Here is a 21,214-nt window from a genome sequence, read left to right as displayed (position 1 = left end):
TTGTAGCAACTATGATAGAGATTTTCAAGTCCTATACAGTTATGATACACATAAGTTTTCGCAATATGCTCCTCAACATATAAACACAAATGCTTGCAGAATCAACACCACCTCAAATTCATCTTCAGGCGAAGTAAATGCATGGAATTGTGGTAGAAGAGTGTGTAAGTTACCAGATCAAAGTCGCGTGCAGTTTAGTTGTGATTATAGCAAGAAGTATTGTCATAACAAAAGACCCTGTCCATATAATTTGGAGAGATATCCACATGAGAACCAATCCTCTAAACATCGCAATATTCTCAATACGAAAAGGTTAACTGATCGAGCATGCTCGGTCGTGTCAACATGTATGTGCTGCCCTTGTGGAACTAAACCTCATACATCAAAAAAGTCATGTGCATGTGGTTCTCCTAGACAACAGTCGGCTGGCCTAAGAAATAATAACAATAATAATAATTATCTATGTACACCGAAAACAGAAGCCGCTCAGACAACCGATTATACCGATCATAATTTATCGAATAAATATCGTAGCTGCTATTGTTCCAAGAAAAACAAAGACAACCCTACAACTAATCACGATAATGCATATGAAGCAGATGCCGGCGTAGCAACCGATTTCACTAATGCTCAGTCGTCTCATAAACTGCATAAATGTGTTTGCTCCAAGAAAAGTCTTAGAACCGACCACGTTAATGCTTCCAAATCTAAATGTAGATGTGAAGCTTTTTGCCTAGATACAGAGAGCACCTTAAATAGACACCAGGCGGATCAAAGCACTTACGCCGTTACTCAGACGCCTAAGCACATATGTATTTGTGCTCCTCCCCGATTGGATGCTAATCTCATACCAGGTGACCATTTCCTAAAGGATGTTGTCGATGATCAGACGTCATACGATAATGTGTTTTCATGTTGTTGCCCCATGCAGACTCTCCATGCTTCAAGAATGGAGACATCAAACAATAGATCGTGTACATGTTGTATACAGCCGACGGACGACAGTCCAAGAAATGATGTCAGTGCATGTAATGCCACAATTCACAGATGTTGCAAAAGCAGGAGTTGTATTAAAAGGAAAAAGAAACTAAGGTGTTACTGTGTATTTAAAAAAAAGTGGGTACTTATTCCAGAAAGTATAATCTATGGTTTACTATTTTGTTTGTAATTTAAATATACACGATTAATATATGTTGCAGGTCACCTAAAAAGAAAAACAAAAAAACGCAAACATTTTGTCAAAAGTTAAAACGAAGAAAACTTTGCATGCGAAGTCGGTGTTGTCGGCGTCAGACCAAAATAAGGCCGTGTAAGTGTTGTCCAGCTGCTCCTCGACCATGCCCACGGGCGCGAGCCGTGCGGATACCGTGCCGGAGGCGCTGCCGCTGCTGCCGCACTCAGACTCTTCCGGAGTATCAGGACTGCGCTGCTCAGGTCGACCCTGGATCGCAGGAACTCACATCCACCGTGCGTTGTACTTCACTGATTATTAATCCAAGTCCACGATCCAAGTTACGAGGAAGGTGCTGTAAAGTGACAAATAATATGGCAGCGCAAACTTCAAAATTAATGTCCATAGAACAATGTATGTGCGTACGAAAAATAATAGATGAACAGGACATTATTACCGACCAAAAAAGGCCTTATATACTTTACCATAACAGTGAAAGAGGCTGGGTGGTGAAACCTCTGCGTAAGCGAGAGTGCTCCGACGATGACGTAACAAAACAGGATCGATCGTCACAAGACGAACTGCACCAAACAGACTTGGCAGCCGTAAGTAATGATCAATCCTGCTATAAATGTGGATGTTATTGGTCTAGAGATGTCAATGCATGTACTTGTTCCAAAGACAATCATTATGCAGCACGGCCATTATTCGAAAATGGTCAAGAACAAGAAGACTTAATCAGAAATGAAATAGACGTAAATAGTTGTAAAAATAATCAAAGATCAGGCAAGGGTAGACATTGGAATAATATTTGTTGCTGCAGAAGCTCAAGCAGCAGTTATGATAAATATGCATTTTGTAACGGTAATTTTAATAGAAATTTTCAGGCATATTTTTGCAGTGCTAAACACAACAAAGAGCTGTGTTCACAGCCAGGATTATTAAGTGAGAGTGCAGAATGCCATGGATCGAGAACACGCCAGGGAATGTTGTGCACACTCCATGGAACATGGTGTTCAAACAGCGGAACAGTTATTTGTCACCTTGAGAAAGCCTGTTCAAACGATAGTACCACGGGTGGACACATGAACAAAGAACAACGCAAAGAACTAGATTGTAGTCCATGTAAAAATCGATCCTCGAATTTGAGAAGAGAAACTGAGTGTTTGCGCAGAGAGCCTGAATGTTCAGTGAGGGAACCAGCGTGCTTAAGTGGAAAACCTAAATGTTTGCGAGAAGAACCAGCGTGTTTGCGCACAACATGTAAATGTCCACGAAGAGAACCTGAGTGTACGCGAAGAGAACCTGGGTGTTTACCAAGAGAACCTGGGTGTACGCGAAGAGAACCTGGTTGTTTACCAAGAGAACCTGAGTGTACGCGAAGAGAACCTGGGTGTTCACCAAGGGAACCTGGGTGTTCACCAAGAAAACCTGTATGTTCACGAAGAGAGTCTGAGTATTTACGCAAAGAACTTAAGAATTTAGGTGGAGGACTGAAGAGTCTGCGTAAAGAATTTGAGAGTTCACGCAAAGAATGCACTGCATGCAGAAAACCAGAGCATCCATGCAGAAAATCAGTATTTTCACGCAATAAACCAGAGTGCCGACAGCCATGCTGTCCGAGCAGGCAACCAGCCTGTTCGCAAAAAGAATCAAAGTCATCACTCAGAGATGCTGCCTGTTCGCGCAAAGACACAGGCTGTCCGCGCAGAGACCCAAAATGTTCGCGTAGAGAACCAGCTGGTTCGCGCAATAAACGAGGATGTTCGGGCGGAAATTCGCGTTCGCGTTCAAGCTCATCCAGATGTTCAAGCAGCTCATCAAAATGTTCATGCAGACAATCAAAAAAATCACGCAACATTTTTCCTTCACGCAAAAATCGGCGTTCTGGACAAAATTGTTCAACCAAAAATAAAGGATGTTCGCCGTGCAAAAGTCCAGCGCGGTATGATTCTGATTGGCACCTTGGAAGGAGTAAATTTAGGAGAGCTATGAATAGTGTCGGGAAAAGAATATATACTCGTACTTCTTTCCGTGGCCCAGCTTCTAACTACGAACAAGGTTGTAACTGGTTGTACCAGCGTGATGACCGTCCAAAGTACGCGTGTTGTAGTGCGTGCTGTGAGGATTGTTGCCGTAGCTGCGGAAAGTATTGCAAGTGCTTTATGCTCTGCATCACCGCCATTTGTTGGGTCCCAGTCGTGATGTTAGTGCATTTTGTGGATAGTCTTTTTTTAAGTTTTTTTTAATCAAGTTTTTGCTTATAAGTAGCATCTCAAATACTTGTAGTTGATTTAATTATTATTTTATAGGTATTTCGTAGACCACCATTAAAGTAATAATTAATTCTATGTTTTTTATATTTATATTATAACAATTTAACCACCCCGTTTTTGCTTGTCGTAGAAGTCTCATTAATGTGGTGTGAAGATAGTAGACTAAAACCTATCATTGCACATGCGCGGATCCAGGGGGGCCGGGGGTGACCATGACCACCCCCTGAAACCTAGGTGGGCCATACAAATAGACCACGTACCCCCCCCCCCGGCACGGAGCAGGATCCGCGCTTGTCATTGCAAGACAAAATTAACTTTTTAACAAAAAATAAAACCGCCTTCAAAAAAAGCGTGTTACAAAACACGGAGAAACTAAAAAGCCAAAAATAATAAACCTTCGAATTCAGATTTCTTATCAGATTGCAATAATCTAAACATCCAAATTATAAACAAATCAATTATTTTTGTAGTCGGTACCAGACCTGTTCGTCGCCTTGCTATTACCTGTTTGCCCCACCCAACCATACGCAGGCTGGCCCCGACTCCAAAAATAATTGATTTGTTTATAATTTGGATGTTTAGATTATTGCAATCCGATAAGAAATCTGAATTCGAAGGTTTATTATTTTTGGCTTTTTAGTTTCTCCGTGTTTTGTAACACGCTTTTTTTGGAGGCGATTTTATTTTTTGTTAAAAAGTTAATTTATTTGTTGATTTTTAGTGGTTCCTAGTGATATTATATGTATCAGTCCGAATATATGTACAGTAGTGAAAGAATTATCCTTTAACTCCTAACCATTGAGGAGTTGACCTTCCATCATCAGCTCAGCCACATAAAATTATTACCATCAGGCGTAAATACTGGTGTACCTTTGAAAAATACACTAAAAACATTACATGTGCCTATAACATTTGAAGCGTTCCCTCGATTTCTCCAAGATCCCATCATCAGACCCCGACTTGGTGCCAATGGGACCATCTTGGGGTTATACCCGTTCGATCAAAAAAAAATTTTGAAAATCGGTCCACGATTCTCGCAGATATCGAGTAACATACATACAAAAAAAAAAATATCAGTCGAATTGAGAACCTCCTCCTTTTTTGAAGTCGGTTAAAAAGAAAAATACAATAGTTATTTGTTTAAATTTGCTCGCGTAAGTTGTTGTTTAGCCGCACGTGTCAATATTGATACCCGAGTGTGAAAGCATCCAACATGCAAAGCGGGTTACTTACATAGACGATGGCGCTCCTTTTTCTACTCTTTTTAACCGCCTTCCAAATCTCAAAGGAAGGGGTTATCAAGTCGTCTGTATGTTTTTTTTTTTTTTTTAATGTTTGTTCCTCGATATCTCCGTCGTTACTAGACCGATTTTGAAAATTTTTTTTTGATTGAATGTATATGCATACAGATTGGTCCCATTTTTCTCAGAATCCAGTTTTGATGATGGGATCCTGGAGAAATCGAGGGAACTCCTCAAATCTGAAAGGCATACATATGGTGATTTTTGTGTTTTTAAAGGAACAGCATGCATTTACGTACGGAACAGTGACATTTAGTGTAGTGGAACTCCTGATGATGGTCATAATGGAACTCCTCAAATCTGAACGGCACACTTATAGTGACTTTGGTATTTTTATAAGAACAGCATGCACTTACGTCCAGAACAGTGATATTTGGTGCAGTGGAATTGCAGATGATGGTCAGAACGGAACTCCTCAAATCTGAACGGCACACTTATAGTGACTTTGGTATTTTTATAAGAACAGCATGCACTTACGTCCAGAACAGTGACATTTGGTGCAGTGGAACTGCTGATGAAGAGTGAGCCGCCCCTGGTTAGAGTTCCGTTCTGATAATCATTCTCATCTGTAAGTACTTCAGAATCATCCAGATTTCAAAATTGGTTCAGAAATGACGGAGATATCGAATAACAAACATTAAAAAATATACAGACGAATTGATAACATAATCCAACATTTGAAAGTATTTATCACCAGAACCCCAAAGGAAGGCGGTTTTTTTTTCTTAAAAATTATTTTTTGCCAGGCTGTACTAGACACTACTACTAGTAGTAAAACACTCTATTGCACAAAACAAATTACATAGAGTAAGACCGTTTTCACATTATCCGATCCGATATCGGATGTCGGAAGGATTTCAATATAAAAAATCCAAGATGGCGCCTGTAATGTATGGGATATCGGTCCGACATCCGATATCGGATCGGATAATGTGAAGACGCACTAAGTGTACTCGGATAATTCCGAACGTCAAAAACCGTTGGTAAATCCCGAAATTCAAATGATAATCACCCGTGATTCCATAGTAATAAGGGTCCCTTTTCGGAATTTACCGACGGTTTTTGACGTTACCTTTTAACCTTACCTTAAAACATTTTTTCCACTTTTTATTTACAAATTTCAGGTTTCTAGTGCTAACGGTCACTGAGATTATCCGCGGACGGACAGACATAGCGAAACTATAAGGATTCCTAGTTGACTACGGAACGGAACCCTAAGAAATTGATCGAAAATGTAGGGGGGCGAAGGTTTAATTCCCATAGAAAATTTTAATGTCACAACGACCGTGGCAATAACAGAACGCACTTACAAATCTAACACTACTGCTCGTAATCTGACACTAGACTGACAGTGACAGGCCCCGTAGCCGAATGGCATTTCTCCGACGCCAAACGAAAGCGATACGCCGCTGGCTCTGTCGCGCCAATACGCAAGCGCGATAGAGATAGATATCTACTAGCGCTTCGTTTCGTGAGCGTTTCGTGAGCGATTGTGCCATTCGGCTAGCCACCCAGGTACTGTGACGTACATAAGTGACACTGACATTGACAGTACGGAATGAAAACTTTGATGATTAATTCTAGCGCAAATTGGAATTTCCACCGATTATACTAAGTTTTTCCTTACTAAAATAACCAGTGGTATTGTTTAACTTACCTTATAATCGCTTGTGGTGGTTTTGTGATATTAGACATAATGCAGTCACAGGACAAGCGGCATAAACAGGTGGACTTGGGTTCTTTAGACCCCTCGGCCAGAGTCAAACAGCTAGCTAACTACGGAGCTATGGTTGAGGTAGACCCGAATGTGCCGCCGAGGAGGTGAGTTCCAAAATGGATTTTTATCAGTAGATTTAAGGCCGGTTCAAATAGTACTTGAGTTGCATCATTTTGTGAGTCATCTGTTGATGTTTATTACTGGTATTGTGGTTTACTATATCGTCCTTCATTTAATTATGCTTCATTTAATAGGCCTACAAACTTAATTCACTAATAGCTGTATGTTTTAGTGTGGATTTTTTTATCACCCCAAACCCCAAAAATATTTTATACAACTGTTACAATTTTACTGATAAGTTTAACAAGTTAAATGTGTTCATTTGAAGGATTTTATTTAGAGATAATATAAATATAAATGTTTTATTCTACTTTTTACACCTATCTAAAAATAAACAACTCTAACAACTACTAGTATATATCTTTTCATTTAGTCATTGATTAGGAATATCTCATAATAAAATTCACATTTATTTTTATTATAAATGAGCTTACTCTTGGCCACAGAGTAGCCAAAGTCAAAGACGTGGCCTACAATGGAGTAAGCTCATCCAGAAGATACCTGCTCACCCTTGATTTAAGGTTGACACCCTTTTTGAGGTTGCTGGGTTATATGAGCTCGGAAATATAGTCACCGACAAGGAATTCCAATCCTCGGCAGTGCGCACATATACTTCCTTCATTCCATCCTTATTTATATGGAAATATCTGTATATAGTATTACATTCATTTCAGATACTACCGATCAGGCCTAGAAATGGTTAGAATGGCAAATGTATATCTAGCAGAAGGCAGTCTCGAGAATGCATACATATTATACATGAAGTTCATGACGCTCTTCCTTGAGAAGATGCGTAAGCACCCGGAGTATGCCTCAGTGCCAGCACAGGTTAGTAACCTTGTACCTCCTGGCCCAGGTTATTCTATATAAAACTCGCAATGAGACATCACACTTAATATAAATAAATAAATAAATATTATAGGACATTCTTACACAGATTGACTGAGGCCCACGTAAGCTCAAGAAGACTTGTGTTGTGGGTATACTCAGACAACGATATACATAATATATAAATACTTATATACATAGAAAACATCCATGACTCAGGAACAAATATCTGTGCTCATCACACAAATAAATGCCCTTACCGGGATTCGAACCCGGAACCGTGGTGCAGCAGGCAGGGTCACTACCGACTGCGCCAGACCGGTCGTCAATATACAGTATGTAAACCAACGAAAACCATTTACTGAAGCCTGTTAATATTTAAGTTACACAGAGCAACTTTTACTATGGGACCAACACCCAAAACGCGAAATAAAAATTTACTCTCCCATAGGAAATACTTACTATAAAATAAAACCTACGGCTGCGAAACCTGGTCCCTCACTGTAAAACAAAGAGACAAACTTGCGAAGTGCCAGAGAGCTATGGAGAGGAGTATGTTGGGTGTAAAACTGAAGGATAAATGCCGTAACATCGACATAAGGAAAAGAACCAAAGTTAGAGACATCCTCACACACATAGACATGCAAAAATGGAGGTGGGCCGGCCACACTGTAAGATGTAAGACCGAAAAATGGAGTCAAAAAGTCCTCATGTGGCACCCCAGAGATGGTTCAAGAGCTCAACGCCCACCACTCAAACGATGGGAGGACGAAATTATAACCACTGGAGGGCCTTTCTGGACTAGACTGGCCAGGCAGAGGAAATACTGGAAAGAGCTGGAGGAGGCCTATGCCAACAGGCACACTGAACTACGCGACTTCATCTAAACAAACAATCACAAACACCACGTTCAGAAGAAAAGGCTAAATAGATAGATAGATAGATGAAACTGTCAGAAGATATTTTCATGATTTCGGGGTTGATCCCATAGTAAAAGTTTCTCAGTATCACCTGGACATTTACGGGTTACAGTAAATGGTTTTCGTTAGTTTACATACTGTATTGTAAATGAGACTTAATAGCATATAATATAACTAAGTTTTTAATTAACCAACCATGTTTCAAGAATGGTATTGTCCCCAAGGATGTTGAACGGTGTTGGTTGGAAGTTAGATTAAAACTTATTTAAATCTTACACATACATGATGAAATCTCCTTTAAAAGATTAAGTATGTGTAAAACATGAATGTTTTAAATCAATAAGACATCACTGTAAAACTGATAGTAGTTTAGAATTTTACGGTTTTTTTAACACAGGTGAAGAGTGTGAACCAGGCCAAGCTGAAGGAGGTGATGCCTAAAGCGGAGAAGCTTAAACAGAAACTGCTCGAGCAGTTTGCTAAAGAGCATAAACTGTATCAGGAGAATGAGGTTTGACATTACTTCGAACTTATATTCCTATACCATCATAACTTCTAAGATCAATTATATTTATTTTATACTTACTTACTTTGCTGGCTCAGCAACCCGAAGTGGATCTTGGCCTCCCACACTAGACTTCAACATTCGCTCCTTTTCTGTGATCTGATGCCATTCAGTCACACAGGTCTTTCTCAACCTCATCGATCCAACTGTACCTGGCGGCTGGACCTTCCTATCTACATTTATTTTATTTTTTTATGCCACATGTGGCAAACAAATATACGGCACGCCTGATGGTAAGCAGTCACCGTAGCCTATGGACGCTTGCACCACCAGAGGTGTTACAGATGTAGTGCGAAAAGAATTTCTTTCGTATTTATAAGGAAACGTACGAACGTACGTAGACGTACTGACGCTGTCTGAACTAGCATGAAAAATACGAACGTATCCGGAAAAATACGAAGGAAAGGCTTTTCGCACTAAATCTGTACTTGCGTGTTGCCGTGCCCTTTAGAAATCTGTACACTCCTTTTGGAAGAACTCCATATTTTACTTAATGGCACAGCAATTTAAAAACCTTGTATTTCAAAAGTGATAAATTGCTCTAGGTGAAGAGACGTTTGGCAGAGGAGCAGAGAAAGAAGCAAGAGCAAGATGACGCCAAGTTAGCAGAGCGACTGCAAGCCGACGAGGACGGACGGGATCACCCACATTTGAAGGACGCGGTATGTACATTTATTCTCATATGTTTCTGGTTGAAGAGACGTTTAGCAGAGCGCCAGAGAAGAAGCAAGATGACGCCAAGTTAGCAGAGCGACTGCAAGCCGACGAGGACGGACGGGACCACCCACATTTGAAGGATGCAGTATATACATTTATTCTAATATGGTTCTATAATTAAGAAACGCGACGTTTAGCAGAGGAACAGATGAAGAAGTTAGGGTAAGAAGATAGGGTATATGTATATGTTACTGTAAAATCCCGAATTACGTAAAAACCTGGGTTTTACCGATGTATGAAATGTTAAAAATAATTACTGTTTTCTTTGCGCTTTTACCGATGTTGGTTCGATAAATGTTAGGTTTTACCATGGTGATCGGTAAATGTGGTGTTGTGGTCGTGGTGCATCGGTTCTTCGGATCCAGACATCTCGAAATTGTGATTTATAAATAGGGCATGTCGCTGGGCTCTGCGTCGTTGCCTCTCTTTTCACTCATTAAATATCTGTGTTTTAGGACAAATGGGCCGTGTCGCCATCAGCGCCACCTGTGGACGGAGTGCTGTACCCGGATGACTTCGCGAACACACCGCCTCGGGCGCCCCCGCACCACTACACGCCCGTGCCGCCACTCATCCCGCCTTCGCACCAGTTAGTATCACCTTATACCAGGGTTCCATAAGTGTTATCTATTCTCAGAAGAAATGGAACTACATCACAAAGACACGTGTGCTCATCCAGTCCTCGCACAGGTGTTACTGTATACCAGGGACCAGGGTGTCAGAAATAGTTAGTATCTGTCTGTATCAGGACAAATGGGCCGTGTCGTCATCAGCTCCATCTGTGGATGGGTGCTGTATCTGATCCATTTTGCTTGCTCTTCAATGAGCATACAGCATTTGAACCATAGGTACAGGTCCTATCATCAAAATAGGCGAGACGACTAAAAAAACTAATTAGTCCGTCAGTTAAATTATCAGAGAATTTTAGACACGTATTGTTTATTTTTTCTCGTAAACGAAAAATGACGACGGTACAGTGCGTTGAAGTTTCGCGTGACGTCACGCCTAGGTATAGTATAAGCCTAGGTATAAGTAACATCACAAGCCCCAACTCCGGAACTTTGATGCTCTATATCTTTGTATTTTTTCATTAATTAGAAAAAGCGAAAATATGTGCTCAGTACTTTTGGACGATCTAACTGACGGACTAAACAGAATGCCATTTTTTTATGTAGTCGTCATCCCTATTTTACGGAGACACTTGTCTTGGTAAAGGATAGACTTTTATCAGAACGCTGCAAATTACTCTCTTAGTTCAGCGATGAGAAAAATTAACCATGTTATCTACCTAAACCATGTCTGTTCATCCTGACATAGTTTAGGTAAATAATATCTTACATTTGTACGGATAAAGAACTTGATACTTTCTTTGCAGAGACAGCACAACAACAGGTCTGGTCCCAGGTCTATGGGGCTTACGCGCCGTGGTGGTACCAGCGGGTCTGATGACCCAGTTCCTCCGGCTTGCCCAGCCCAACACACGCCGAGACATTGAAACGTGCGGGATTCTCGCCGGGAAACTGGTCAGTCCACATTTACAGAGGTAGTACCGCAGGTCCGGTCCCAGGTCTATGGGGCTTACGCGCCGTGGTGGTACCAGCGGGTCTAATGACCCAGTTCCTCCGACTTGCCCAGCCCAACACACGCCGAGACATTGAAACGTGCGGGATTCTCGCCGGGAAACTGGTCAGTCCACATTTACAGATGTAGTACCGCAGGTCCGGTCCCAGGTCTATGGGGCTTACGCGCCGTGGTGGTACTAGCGGGTCTGATGACCCAGTTCCTCCGGCTTGCCCAGCCCAACACACGCCGAGACATTGAAACGTGCGGGATTCTCGCCGGGAAACTGGTCAGTCCATGCAATCTTTTGTCTTTAATAGTGTGTTATGCTTTTCATGCAATATTATCTTGAGTACCAAATATTTAAATACTAGTTCTACTCATAAAATATTATACTGTTTATAAATCCTACTCCATTAGATTCCCAATAACATTCGTTCATATCTTATAGTATCATATTTTATATGCAAGATTGTAAGGCGATATCCTAGTACATATCCGCCGAAAACAACCTTTAATAGCGAAAGGCTCAACAAGATATTTGCCCATGACGTCCAGGCTCCTGTGAGCAAATCAGCATTGTTCATGAGATGCCACAGGCAGGTTGCGGCAGGGGTTTACAATGCCTTACCGATAGAAATAAAGTCTCTTTCATCCACTAAATTTTTCAATCGTCTAAAAAAATATCTTATCGAGCTGTGTCCATATACATAGTCTTAAAAAGTACTTTCTGATTGTAAAATAAAATAAAATGTATTTCATGCTAGTTTTACTTTTGTAAACATTGTTTAAATAATGCTACACCAATCTGGTAAAATTGTATTGAAACTTATTAAACATGTACCATCTTATGTAAATATAAAATTTATGGCAAATAAATTATATTATAAATAATTATATTATAAATAATTAATTATAATATAATTATTGTTAAGGATTGTAGCTTTAAAAATATATCAAAAATAATTTCGCCTGGCAACATTATGCAAAAAAGTAAAAAAAAAATATAACCGTCGATTCACTCCCTTTTTTCCCATGTCGTCTCGAGGAGCATGTCGCGCTAACCTTTTCGAAATTAAAGTAAAATATAATATACCTACTCGTGAAAAATCGTGTGTGAGTTTGTGGAAGGCTGATCGATTGAAGAAGCACGTCGCCTGTTCCATTTGCGGTGTCTGAGCTGGTTAAGGTAACTCGGATTCAAGGTAAGTCTGGACGAGCCGAGATTCGAGGAGCCTGGCCAGCCACCGCCGACTGCTGCATCGTCGCCTACAGCCGAACAAGGTGAGTGCTTCCCACAATTGACCCAGCCTATCTTAAATTCCCTAATTTCTTGTCGTGTCGTTCGTGTCGTTAAGCTATAAAATTAATCGAATACAGTCCACATATATAATTTAAAGATATCGAAGTAAAATAATCCCCTACATTTTTTGTTCCCTCGACCGGATAATTGTAAAGTGACCGTGGTTAATTTTCGATTTAAAACCCTTTCATTATTAGTTAAATTTTTCGTTGTGAAATCATAAAAACATTGGAGGGTAAGATTAGAAACACTTGGCTTGGGCGTTTTTCCATTAGTTAAGAAGGTGCGTGTTCATACTGTGCATAGACAAAAATTTGGTTCTAGTTTCGATTTAGTGAATTTCTGAACGCAACCATAACTGTCATCGCTGTTGTGTCAAAGTGAAAAGTAAACATAACCTCAATTGATTCCTTACATAAATTAAATTTATATTAAATAGTTTACTAGAGTAACATGGCAACGGAAAGTTTTGATAAAAACCGTGTAGGGCGGGATTACGCCTTTGTGCGGATGGAGTTTATTCATAGCAGTTGCGACTTAAAAGGTTATTGTTTGAGTGACGTGATCAGGCTGGAAGAGGAATTTCACGCCTTTCAAGTTGATTTATTGACGGCGACTGCAGCTGGTGACCGTAAAAGCGAGCTGGAAATATCGGCGCAGTTCGAAAAAATGGTAAAATCTATAAAAATACGTTTATCGGAAACAGGACCCACCGTGTTAAAGACCAATGAAAATACGACTTCAAGTGCTAAATTGCCTAAAATAACTATAGTTCCCTTTGACTCTAAAATTGAAAATTGGGTATCGTTTATTCAGATTTTCGACTCACTAGTTCATAGGAAAAGTATACCTGCAGTTGAAAAGCTTCACTATTTGTTATCAAGTGTGACCGGGTATGCCTTCGATTTGATAAAAAATTACCCATTGTGTGACGAAAATTACATGATCGCGTACAACACACTTAAGGAGCATTTTGATAAAAAAAGAATAATTGCTAGTCTGTTTTATGAAAAAATATTAAACTGTGAGGTGGCAAGATCTAAAAGTCCTTCTGAATTAGTGAGAATTTGTCGAACTTTTAAAGAAAATATTGAAATTTTGTCAAAGTATAAATTACCCGACAGGAATTTTATGCTATTCCATTCATTGTGGTCTAAATTGGACGCTAGCACAAAAGAAGCTTTTGAGCTTCAACTTAATTCAACCACGGAGATTCCTAGTTATGAAGAATTAATGTCGTTTATTGAAAAGCGGAGCCAAGCATTAGAAAACAGTCTCGGTAAGTCATTAACAGTTAGTAGTAAACCGGTGTCGAACAAGCCAGTGCTTAATAAAGTTAAATCTTCATTTCTTGTTCCTCCAGTGAATAATGTGAGTAACTGTGTTATGTGTTCCACACCAGGGCACACATTTGAGCATTGTTCAAAATTTTTGGAATTGCGGCCAATGGATAGGTTCGCCCAAGTTAAGGAAAAGAAACTTTGTATAATGTGTTGTAGGCCATCCCATTCAGTTAAGAATTGCAAGTCCTCGGTGTCTTGTGGCGTTTGTAAACATAGACACCATACATTATTGCACTTTGATAAGGAGTTGGAACCGTCCACTCGGCAAACTCAAGTGACATTGACTGTCCATAATGCAAATGCACCAAGCCTGTTCTCGACGGCTATTGTAATGATAAAAAATAAATATAACCATTTAGTACCAATTCGTATGCTATTGGATAATGCTTCCGCATGTAATTTTGTTACATTAGAGTGCGCTCGAAAACTAGGAATACCAATTAAAGTTAACTCACCATCGGTGAACGGTGTCGGTCTAGCGTCAACGGACACTTTTGGAATTGTCGATTGTGAGATAGTCCCGGCAAATGGGGACTCATCTTGCACATTTTCGTTTGAAGCATATGTGCTTCCTAAGATCTGCCCTGATATGCCACTGGAGCCACTTAATGTGTCGTCCTGGATGCATCTAAAGGATTTAGATCTCGCTGATCCATATTTTCATAAGTCTGGACCAATAGACATGTTGGTTAGTGTCAACCTTTTTGCTGCGGCATTACAGTCTGGTGTTGTCAAGGGCAACCCAGATGAGCCCATAGCCGTCCGCACGGTGTTTGGCTGGTTGGTGATGGGTGAGTGCCCTAGAGACATTAACACTTCTCGTTCTCGTTGTTCTAAGGGGTCCGGAGGTGATATGGAGAGGTGTTTTCTCGTGTCGAGTCTTTCATTAGACAACAGCATCAAACGCTTCTGGGAGTTGGAAGGCTTTGATCTGCCTAAAAATATCGTTTTGTCGAAATCGGAATTGTCGTGTGAAAACCAAATGGAAAATTCATATTGTCGCAGTCCCGAGGGAAGGATGGTAGTACCATTAACTTATGTCGACCCTCAGGACAAACCAAGGTTTTCAAATTCTCGTGAGATAGCTCTCAAGCGTCTCTTAAATTTAGAGAGGAAATTTAAATTAAATCCTCAATTTCGGACAGCTTATGTCAATTTCATGGACGACTACTTAAGTTGTGGTCACATGGAAGAGGTTGGTCCTCCAGTGGCGTCTGAGGGTCAGTTCTATTACATACCCCACCATGGAATTTTGCGGCCAGACTCCGTCACTACGCCTCTGCGTTGCGTTTTTGACGCTAGCGCCCGAGACTCTTCGGGGCAGTCCTTGAATAGTGCGCTGCTGCCAGGCCCAAAATTGCAAAATAATATATTTGATTTGCTGGTTCGTTTTCGATGGCATGCAGTAGTGTTCACCGGGGACATCAAGCAGATGTACCGGCAGTTTCTTGTCGCTTTACAGGACTGCGACTATCAACGCATTTTATGGCGTCCATCATCTGATGAGCCTGTGAAAGATTATCGTTTGCTCACAGTGACCTATGGCGTGTCCTGTGCTCCCTATCAGGCGCTTTGGTGTATATCCAAGCTAGCAAAGGAGTTTTCGTCTCGCTTTCCCCAAGGTGCTGCAGTATTGGCTAGGGATGCATATGTCGATGACATTGTCTCAGGTGCAGACTCTGTTGAGGATGCGTTAGTGCTACGCCAACAGTTGGTGGAAATATTATCGTCTGCGCAACTTCATTTGCGCAAATGGACATCAAATAACCCCGAGTTTCTAAAAGGTTTACCTGGTTCAGAACTATATTCGGAACAACTTCACAACTTTGAAAACGTTCATGATCTGTCGCTAAAAATTCTCGGCCTGTCATGGCTTCCCAAGGAAGATACCTTCACATTCAAGACCTCCTTGAATGATTGTCGTTGTACAAAGCGATCGATCCTTTCGGATATCGCCCGTATTTTTGACCCTCTGGGCCTATTGTCGCCTGTCGTATTTTTCGCAAAATATTTAATTCAACTCCTATGGGTTTCTGGTGTCGATTGGGACAACGAGGTTCCTACTGACATCGCCCAAGAGTGGCATAAATTTAAGTCACAATTGGTGAAGATGAATTCGTTATCCATTCCCCGTAGAATGGTTGAATCTTTCGTATCGTTGCAGCTTCACGGGTACTGTGACGCCTCGGAGAAGGGGTACTGTGCTGTCATTTATTGTCGTGTCGTTCAAAATGACGGAACTATTGTCGTGCGCCTTTGTTGCGCTAAAACCAAGGTGGCTCCACTTCGTAAATGTTCCATTCCGAGGTGCGAGCTGCTAGCTGCTGTTTTGTTGTCGGATTTAGTCGTCTCGTTTACAGACGCTTTAAAGGATGTTCATACTTTCGATGACATCTATGCTTGGTCAGACTCGACTGTCGCGCTGACTTGGATTCGTTCGTGTTCATCCAAGTGGAAAACCTTTGTAGCTAATAGGGTTGCGCACATACAAGAGAATATTTCTCCTGAAAAGTGGCACCATGTTTCTGGTTTGGATAATCCTGCGGACTGCGGCTCCCGCGGCTTGTTACCTGCTGACTTAATCGAGCATACGCTATGGTGGGCGGGGCCTACCTGGCTTTCCAAACCTCAAGAATCTTGGCCACAATCTGAGATCTTTCCAGATCAAGCCGCTTCGAACGAGCAAAAGATTTATAGTTTGCTCACGGCGTCTAATATGTCTATGATCGATGACATATTAAATCGATTTTCGTCCCTACAACGCATATTGCGCATTCTTGCCTATTGTTTTAGGTTCATGCACAACTTACAAATGTCATCTTCGAGATATACAGATTTGAATCTGTCACCAGAAGAAATTTCTAAGGTTCTTCTTTTTCTAGTAAAGCATGTTCAGGAGCAAGCCTTTGCTTCGGAATTGCATTGTTTATCGAAAGATAAAGCCACTCACTCCCTATCGAAACCCATGCGGAAATTGGCGCCGTTTCTGGACGACCGTGAATTGCTAAGGGTGGGCGGTCGCCTTTCTAAAGGAGACCTGTCGTTCGATGTGAAACATCCACTACTATTGCCTCGCGATCATAGGTTGACCACGCTGATCATAGAGGATTATCATCACCGTTTTATGCACCCTGGATTGCAAACATTGCAAAACTTATTAGCCCAAGAATTCTGGGTTCTATCGGCAAAAAGGGCTATAAACTCTGTTGTTTCATCCTGCATGAAATGTTTTCGGGCTCGTCTTACTTTGGAACCGCTCACCATATTACCTGAAAGCAATATGGTTGATGCAAAATTAGGTCCACTTCAGAGATGGAAATTGCTCCAAAAGATCCATCAAGATTTCTGGCGCAAGTGGCACGTCGAATACCTGCACACCTTGCAGCAACGCCATAAGTGGTTCGATGACCAGAAAAACATCATCGTCGGGACGCTCGTGCTCATTGTCAATGAGCAATGTAGCCCCATGAAGTGGAAGATTGGCCGGGTGGTACAACTCCATCCAGGGAGCGATGGGATCTGTCGAGTAGTCACGGTCCGCACAGAATCGGGCGAACTTAAACGCCCAGTAGTTAAACTGTGTCCACTGCCTCTACAAAATTAAATTATCTAATAATTCACTATCGTATCGTATCATTGTAAGCACTAACTTTATCGTAGATTTAGATTAAACTTCATATTTAAACGTATGTAAACTTAAACTAGGGAAATAACCCAAGCCATATTGTTCCTTTTTTCTTATCCTTAGCATACAGTACTTGTGGAAAATACGTTGCATTTTGGCGGGCGGAAAATGTTAAGGATTGTAGCTTTAAAAATATATTAAAAATAATTTCGCCTGGCAACATTATGCAAAAAAGTAAAAAAAAAATATAACCGTCGATTCACTTCCTTTTTTCCCATGTCGTCTCGAGGAGCATGTCGCGCTAACCTTTTCGAAATTAAAGTAAAATATAATATACTCGTGAAAAATCGTGTGTGAGTTTGTGGAAGGCTGATCGATTGAAGAAGCACGTCGCCTGTTCCATTTTCGGTGTCTGAGCTGGTTAAGGTAACTCGGATTCAAGGTAAGTCTGGACGAGCCGAGATTCGAGGAGCCTGGCCAGCCACCGCCGACTGCTGCATCGTCGCCTACAGCCGAACAAGGTGAGTGCTTCCCACAATTGACCCAGCCTATCTTAAATTCCCTAATTTCTTGTCGTGTCGTTCGTGTCGTTAAGCTATAAAATTAATCGAATACAGTCCACATATATAATTTAAAGATATCGAAGTAAAATAATCCCCTACAATTATAAATAAATAACATAATAATAATATTATAGCTCATTCCATTTGGTATCACTTTTTATAAAGTCTGATTGTATTTTCTATTCTTGCTAATGCAAAACTATATTCAAAATACAGGAACGCGACCAGCTGAAGATCACCCACGTGATTATCCCTCAGCAGACCGGCACCGCGGACTCGTGCAGTACTAATAATGAGGAGGACATTTTCCTGTACCAGGACCAGAATAATCTCATCACGCTTGGTTGGATACACGTAAGTATTATATCGCGACCTGATCACTATAGAAATAGATTCAGAAGAAAAAAAGGTTACGTTTTAGCTACCTGTAGGCCTTCCGGAATCCAGCGACGTTCTGTACATCGATAGATGTAATGATGATGTATTCCTGGTATCTTACAAATCCATCATTAGGGATATATTTCTCAGCAAAAATAGGCATTTTTCACGGTCTTGAGACTCTTGAGCAGCTACTTTCAGCATTCTAGCAAAATCTAGTAGAGCCCGTCTTCTTTCAAAGATAACAAAAAAAAATGTACTTCACAGACTAAACTATAGAGTTGAATTTTCATTACAGACGCACCCGACGCAGACGGCGTTCCTGTCATCCGTGGACCTTCACACGCAGTGCTCCTACCAGCTCATGATGCCCGAGGCCATAGCGATCGTCTGTGCGCCCAAATACAACGAGTAAGCAGACACACACACACACACAACTCACTTGTCATGGTACATCTACGCTTGGCAAACATCGTCAAACAGTGAACACACACAAACACGAACGTGTGGAGATGTGTTTGTTCTGTTTGATGTTTCCACATGAAATGCTCTTATGAGTTCATGATGCCAGAGGCTATTCGGTTACAACGAGTAAGCTACAGGAGCGCAATTACTACGGGGGGCAATTTTCACCGGGCTGAGTTTTAGATTAAAACTCTTCATCATCATCATCATATCAGCCCTTTATCGCCCACTGCTGAGCATAGGCCTCTCTTCTAGTGCGCCACTTTTTCCGGTCCTGGGCTAGTCTCATCCAGTTGTGACTCGCTACTTTCCGGATGTCATCGACCCAACGAGCCCACGGATGCCAGGGATTCCTTACATTAACATTTAAGTCCACCTGCCATCACTCTGTCTAGCAACATGTCCCACCCAACTCCATTTTAGTTTGGTAATAACGGAACCCAAGTCTTAACTAAAACTCTTAACCAGTTATAAGCTAAAAAATATAATTTTAAATTATTTGTTTGTAGGACTGGATTCTTCGCGCTAACGCCAGACCACGGCATGCAGTACATCACAAACTGCCGGCAGACGGGCTTCCATCCACACGTTGAGGACCCGCCACTCTTCTACGTAAGTTCTGTTTAACAGTTTACCGCCTTTAGCCGGGTTACCCTCACCCAGTATACTGCTGTGTGAACACACATAATTTCCTCCTGCGGCGAATGGCCAGTGTCGGCGACATTGCATTGTCTGTTCGCTCTGTCAGCAAGCGCGGATGTAGCTTCGTGCGTGGGGGGGTTACGTGGTAAAGGCCCAGGCCCCAGGGGGGTGTGTCACGAGGTCTGTTTGTATGGCCAACCTATTCGCGCATGGCTCTGTGTGGGCCCACCTGTTATCCTATTAGGGCCGTTTGCAAGCTTTCATTTGAAACCATTTTTCAGACGGTAGATCACATTCGCATCGACCAGTCAGCCACCGTCGAGATGGTGGATCTCCGGAGATGAACGCACTGAAACTTAGCGTTATGTACCTGTATAACAAACATGATTATAAAGCTATTTATAAAAATGGATCTAAAACCTTTTGTTTGACACGCGAGCTTCCTTTTGCACTTTAGTTAAGGGTGCCATATTAAATAGATTATGTATAGGTATATTTATTATTATTTTTGTATTTGCAACGCAATACTGATTTATTTAAAACCACTATAACATAATACATTGTATTATTCTAAGCTATAGATTACCAAGGTAACACACACTCACTGAATTTTTCCCCTGCAGTAAAAACTCTGAAATTGCTAAAAATATCGGCCCTATATATCATTTCTTAAGACGATACGGTAGGGGTCAATTCTCCATACAAACGCTCTCGACTATTTCCTCCCTGGTTTTTGAAGATAGAGCAATGATTTTTTTCAACCCAGATTACTATTATTTTGATTTTTTTGATATTCTTATTTTCAAAAATTTCCAAAAATGCCCTTATTGATTATGGCGCAAAAAAGGTGTGGTATTCAAAATTGGTAGCAATTAGCCAAAAAAACTAACGGTCCGATACATATTATTTCATTGTTATTCAGGTTCTCAAATTTCGTTACGATTGACTAAGTTTTGAAGGAGGAAACAGTCGAAAACTTCGATTTAAAAAAAAATTTCGGCATATCTTTTAACTGAGTTGTTCTTAATGGACAATTTTTTTTCGATAAATCTAGTTAATAACACTAGTATATTAAACTAGAATTCTCTAATTAAAAGGAGGCTCCTTTCCAATTTAGCATTTTCGCTCCTGTATCGTCTTAATTCGTTTCACTTAATCAAATTCACAAATAAAACAATTTTTTGTCACTTGAAGTTTGAAGAATAAATACTCGGCAGATTAAAAAACTTTATATTCTGATTTCTCTCAAACCGATCTTCGAGTTCCATTCAGTATCAGTAGCACCGTAAAATTACTGGCTAGTGTGACGTGAACTCACGCCCACTGAGTCACTAGCCCAGCGGTGTGCCATCTAAACCAGCGAGATTTCCTACCACTAGCTATGTTTGTTTAAACAAAATTCTACTTCGCTTGAATTTTATTGACTATCAGACTATTAAAACGGCCAAGCAAAATTTTCACTAAAAAAAAGGCGGAGAATCTGAAGAATTTAGGACTCACCAGCCCTTGACCGTCTTCTATATTGTTATACAGACTTTAATTTCAAACTTTATTATTAATTTATGAGGTTCAAATATATGTGCAATGACAGAACAAAACCTACATGTAAGAAGTTAGTCAGTATTTATTTGTACACCGTTTTTTATTGAATTCCGTTAACTTCGGCATATAGTTAGGCCAATTATAGGAAACAGAATAGCCTAGTTAGTTTTTTAAATTC

General features: G+C 40.7%; 2 protein-coding genes across 3 annotated transcripts in view; one reads left to right on the top strand and one right to left on the bottom strand.

Moving 5' to 3' along the window:
• The window catches only part of LOC125242556, an 83,273-nt gene extending 76,754 nt beyond the window's left edge, over positions 1 to 6,519 (bottom strand). The window contains exon 1 of the mRNA XM_048151322.1: positions 6,406 to 6,519. The gene's annotated coding sequence lies outside the window, so the exon portion shown is untranslated. The remainder of the gene's footprint in view (positions 1 to 6,405) is intronic.
• On the top strand, positions 6,438 to 20,143 carry LOC125242555 (STAM-binding protein-like A). 2 transcript variants are annotated; one of them, XM_048151318.1, is made up of 10 exons: positions 6,438 to 6,569; positions 7,260 to 7,413; positions 8,731 to 8,844; positions 9,444 to 9,560; positions 10,071 to 10,204; positions 10,991 to 11,138; positions 18,226 to 18,363; positions 18,686 to 18,798; positions 19,362 to 19,464; positions 19,776 to 20,143. In XM_048151318.1, exons 1-10 carry the CDS (start codon positions 6,445 to 6,447, stop codon positions 19,836 to 19,838), a joined length of 1,209 nt encoding a protein of 402 aa, XP_048007275.1. In that variant the 5' UTR covers positions 6,438 to 6,444; the 3' UTR covers positions 19,839 to 20,143. The 2 variants fall into 2 exon arrangements, with proteins under 2 accessions (XP_048007275.1, XP_048007276.1); XM_048151319.1 differs by having other exon boundaries at positions 6,458 to 6,569; positions 7,243 to 7,413.
• The last annotated feature ends 1,071 nt before the right edge of the window (positions 20,144 to 21,214 follow it).

This window comes from Leguminivora glycinivorella, chromosome 3 (genome assembly GCF_023078275.1).
Source record: "Leguminivora glycinivorella isolate SPB_JAAS2020 chromosome 3, LegGlyc_1.1, whole genome shotgun sequence".
Lineage (NCBI taxonomy): Eukaryota > Metazoa > Arthropoda > Insecta > Lepidoptera > Tortricidae > Leguminivora > Leguminivora glycinivorella.
This window is presented reverse-complemented; position numbering and strand designations above follow the sequence as displayed.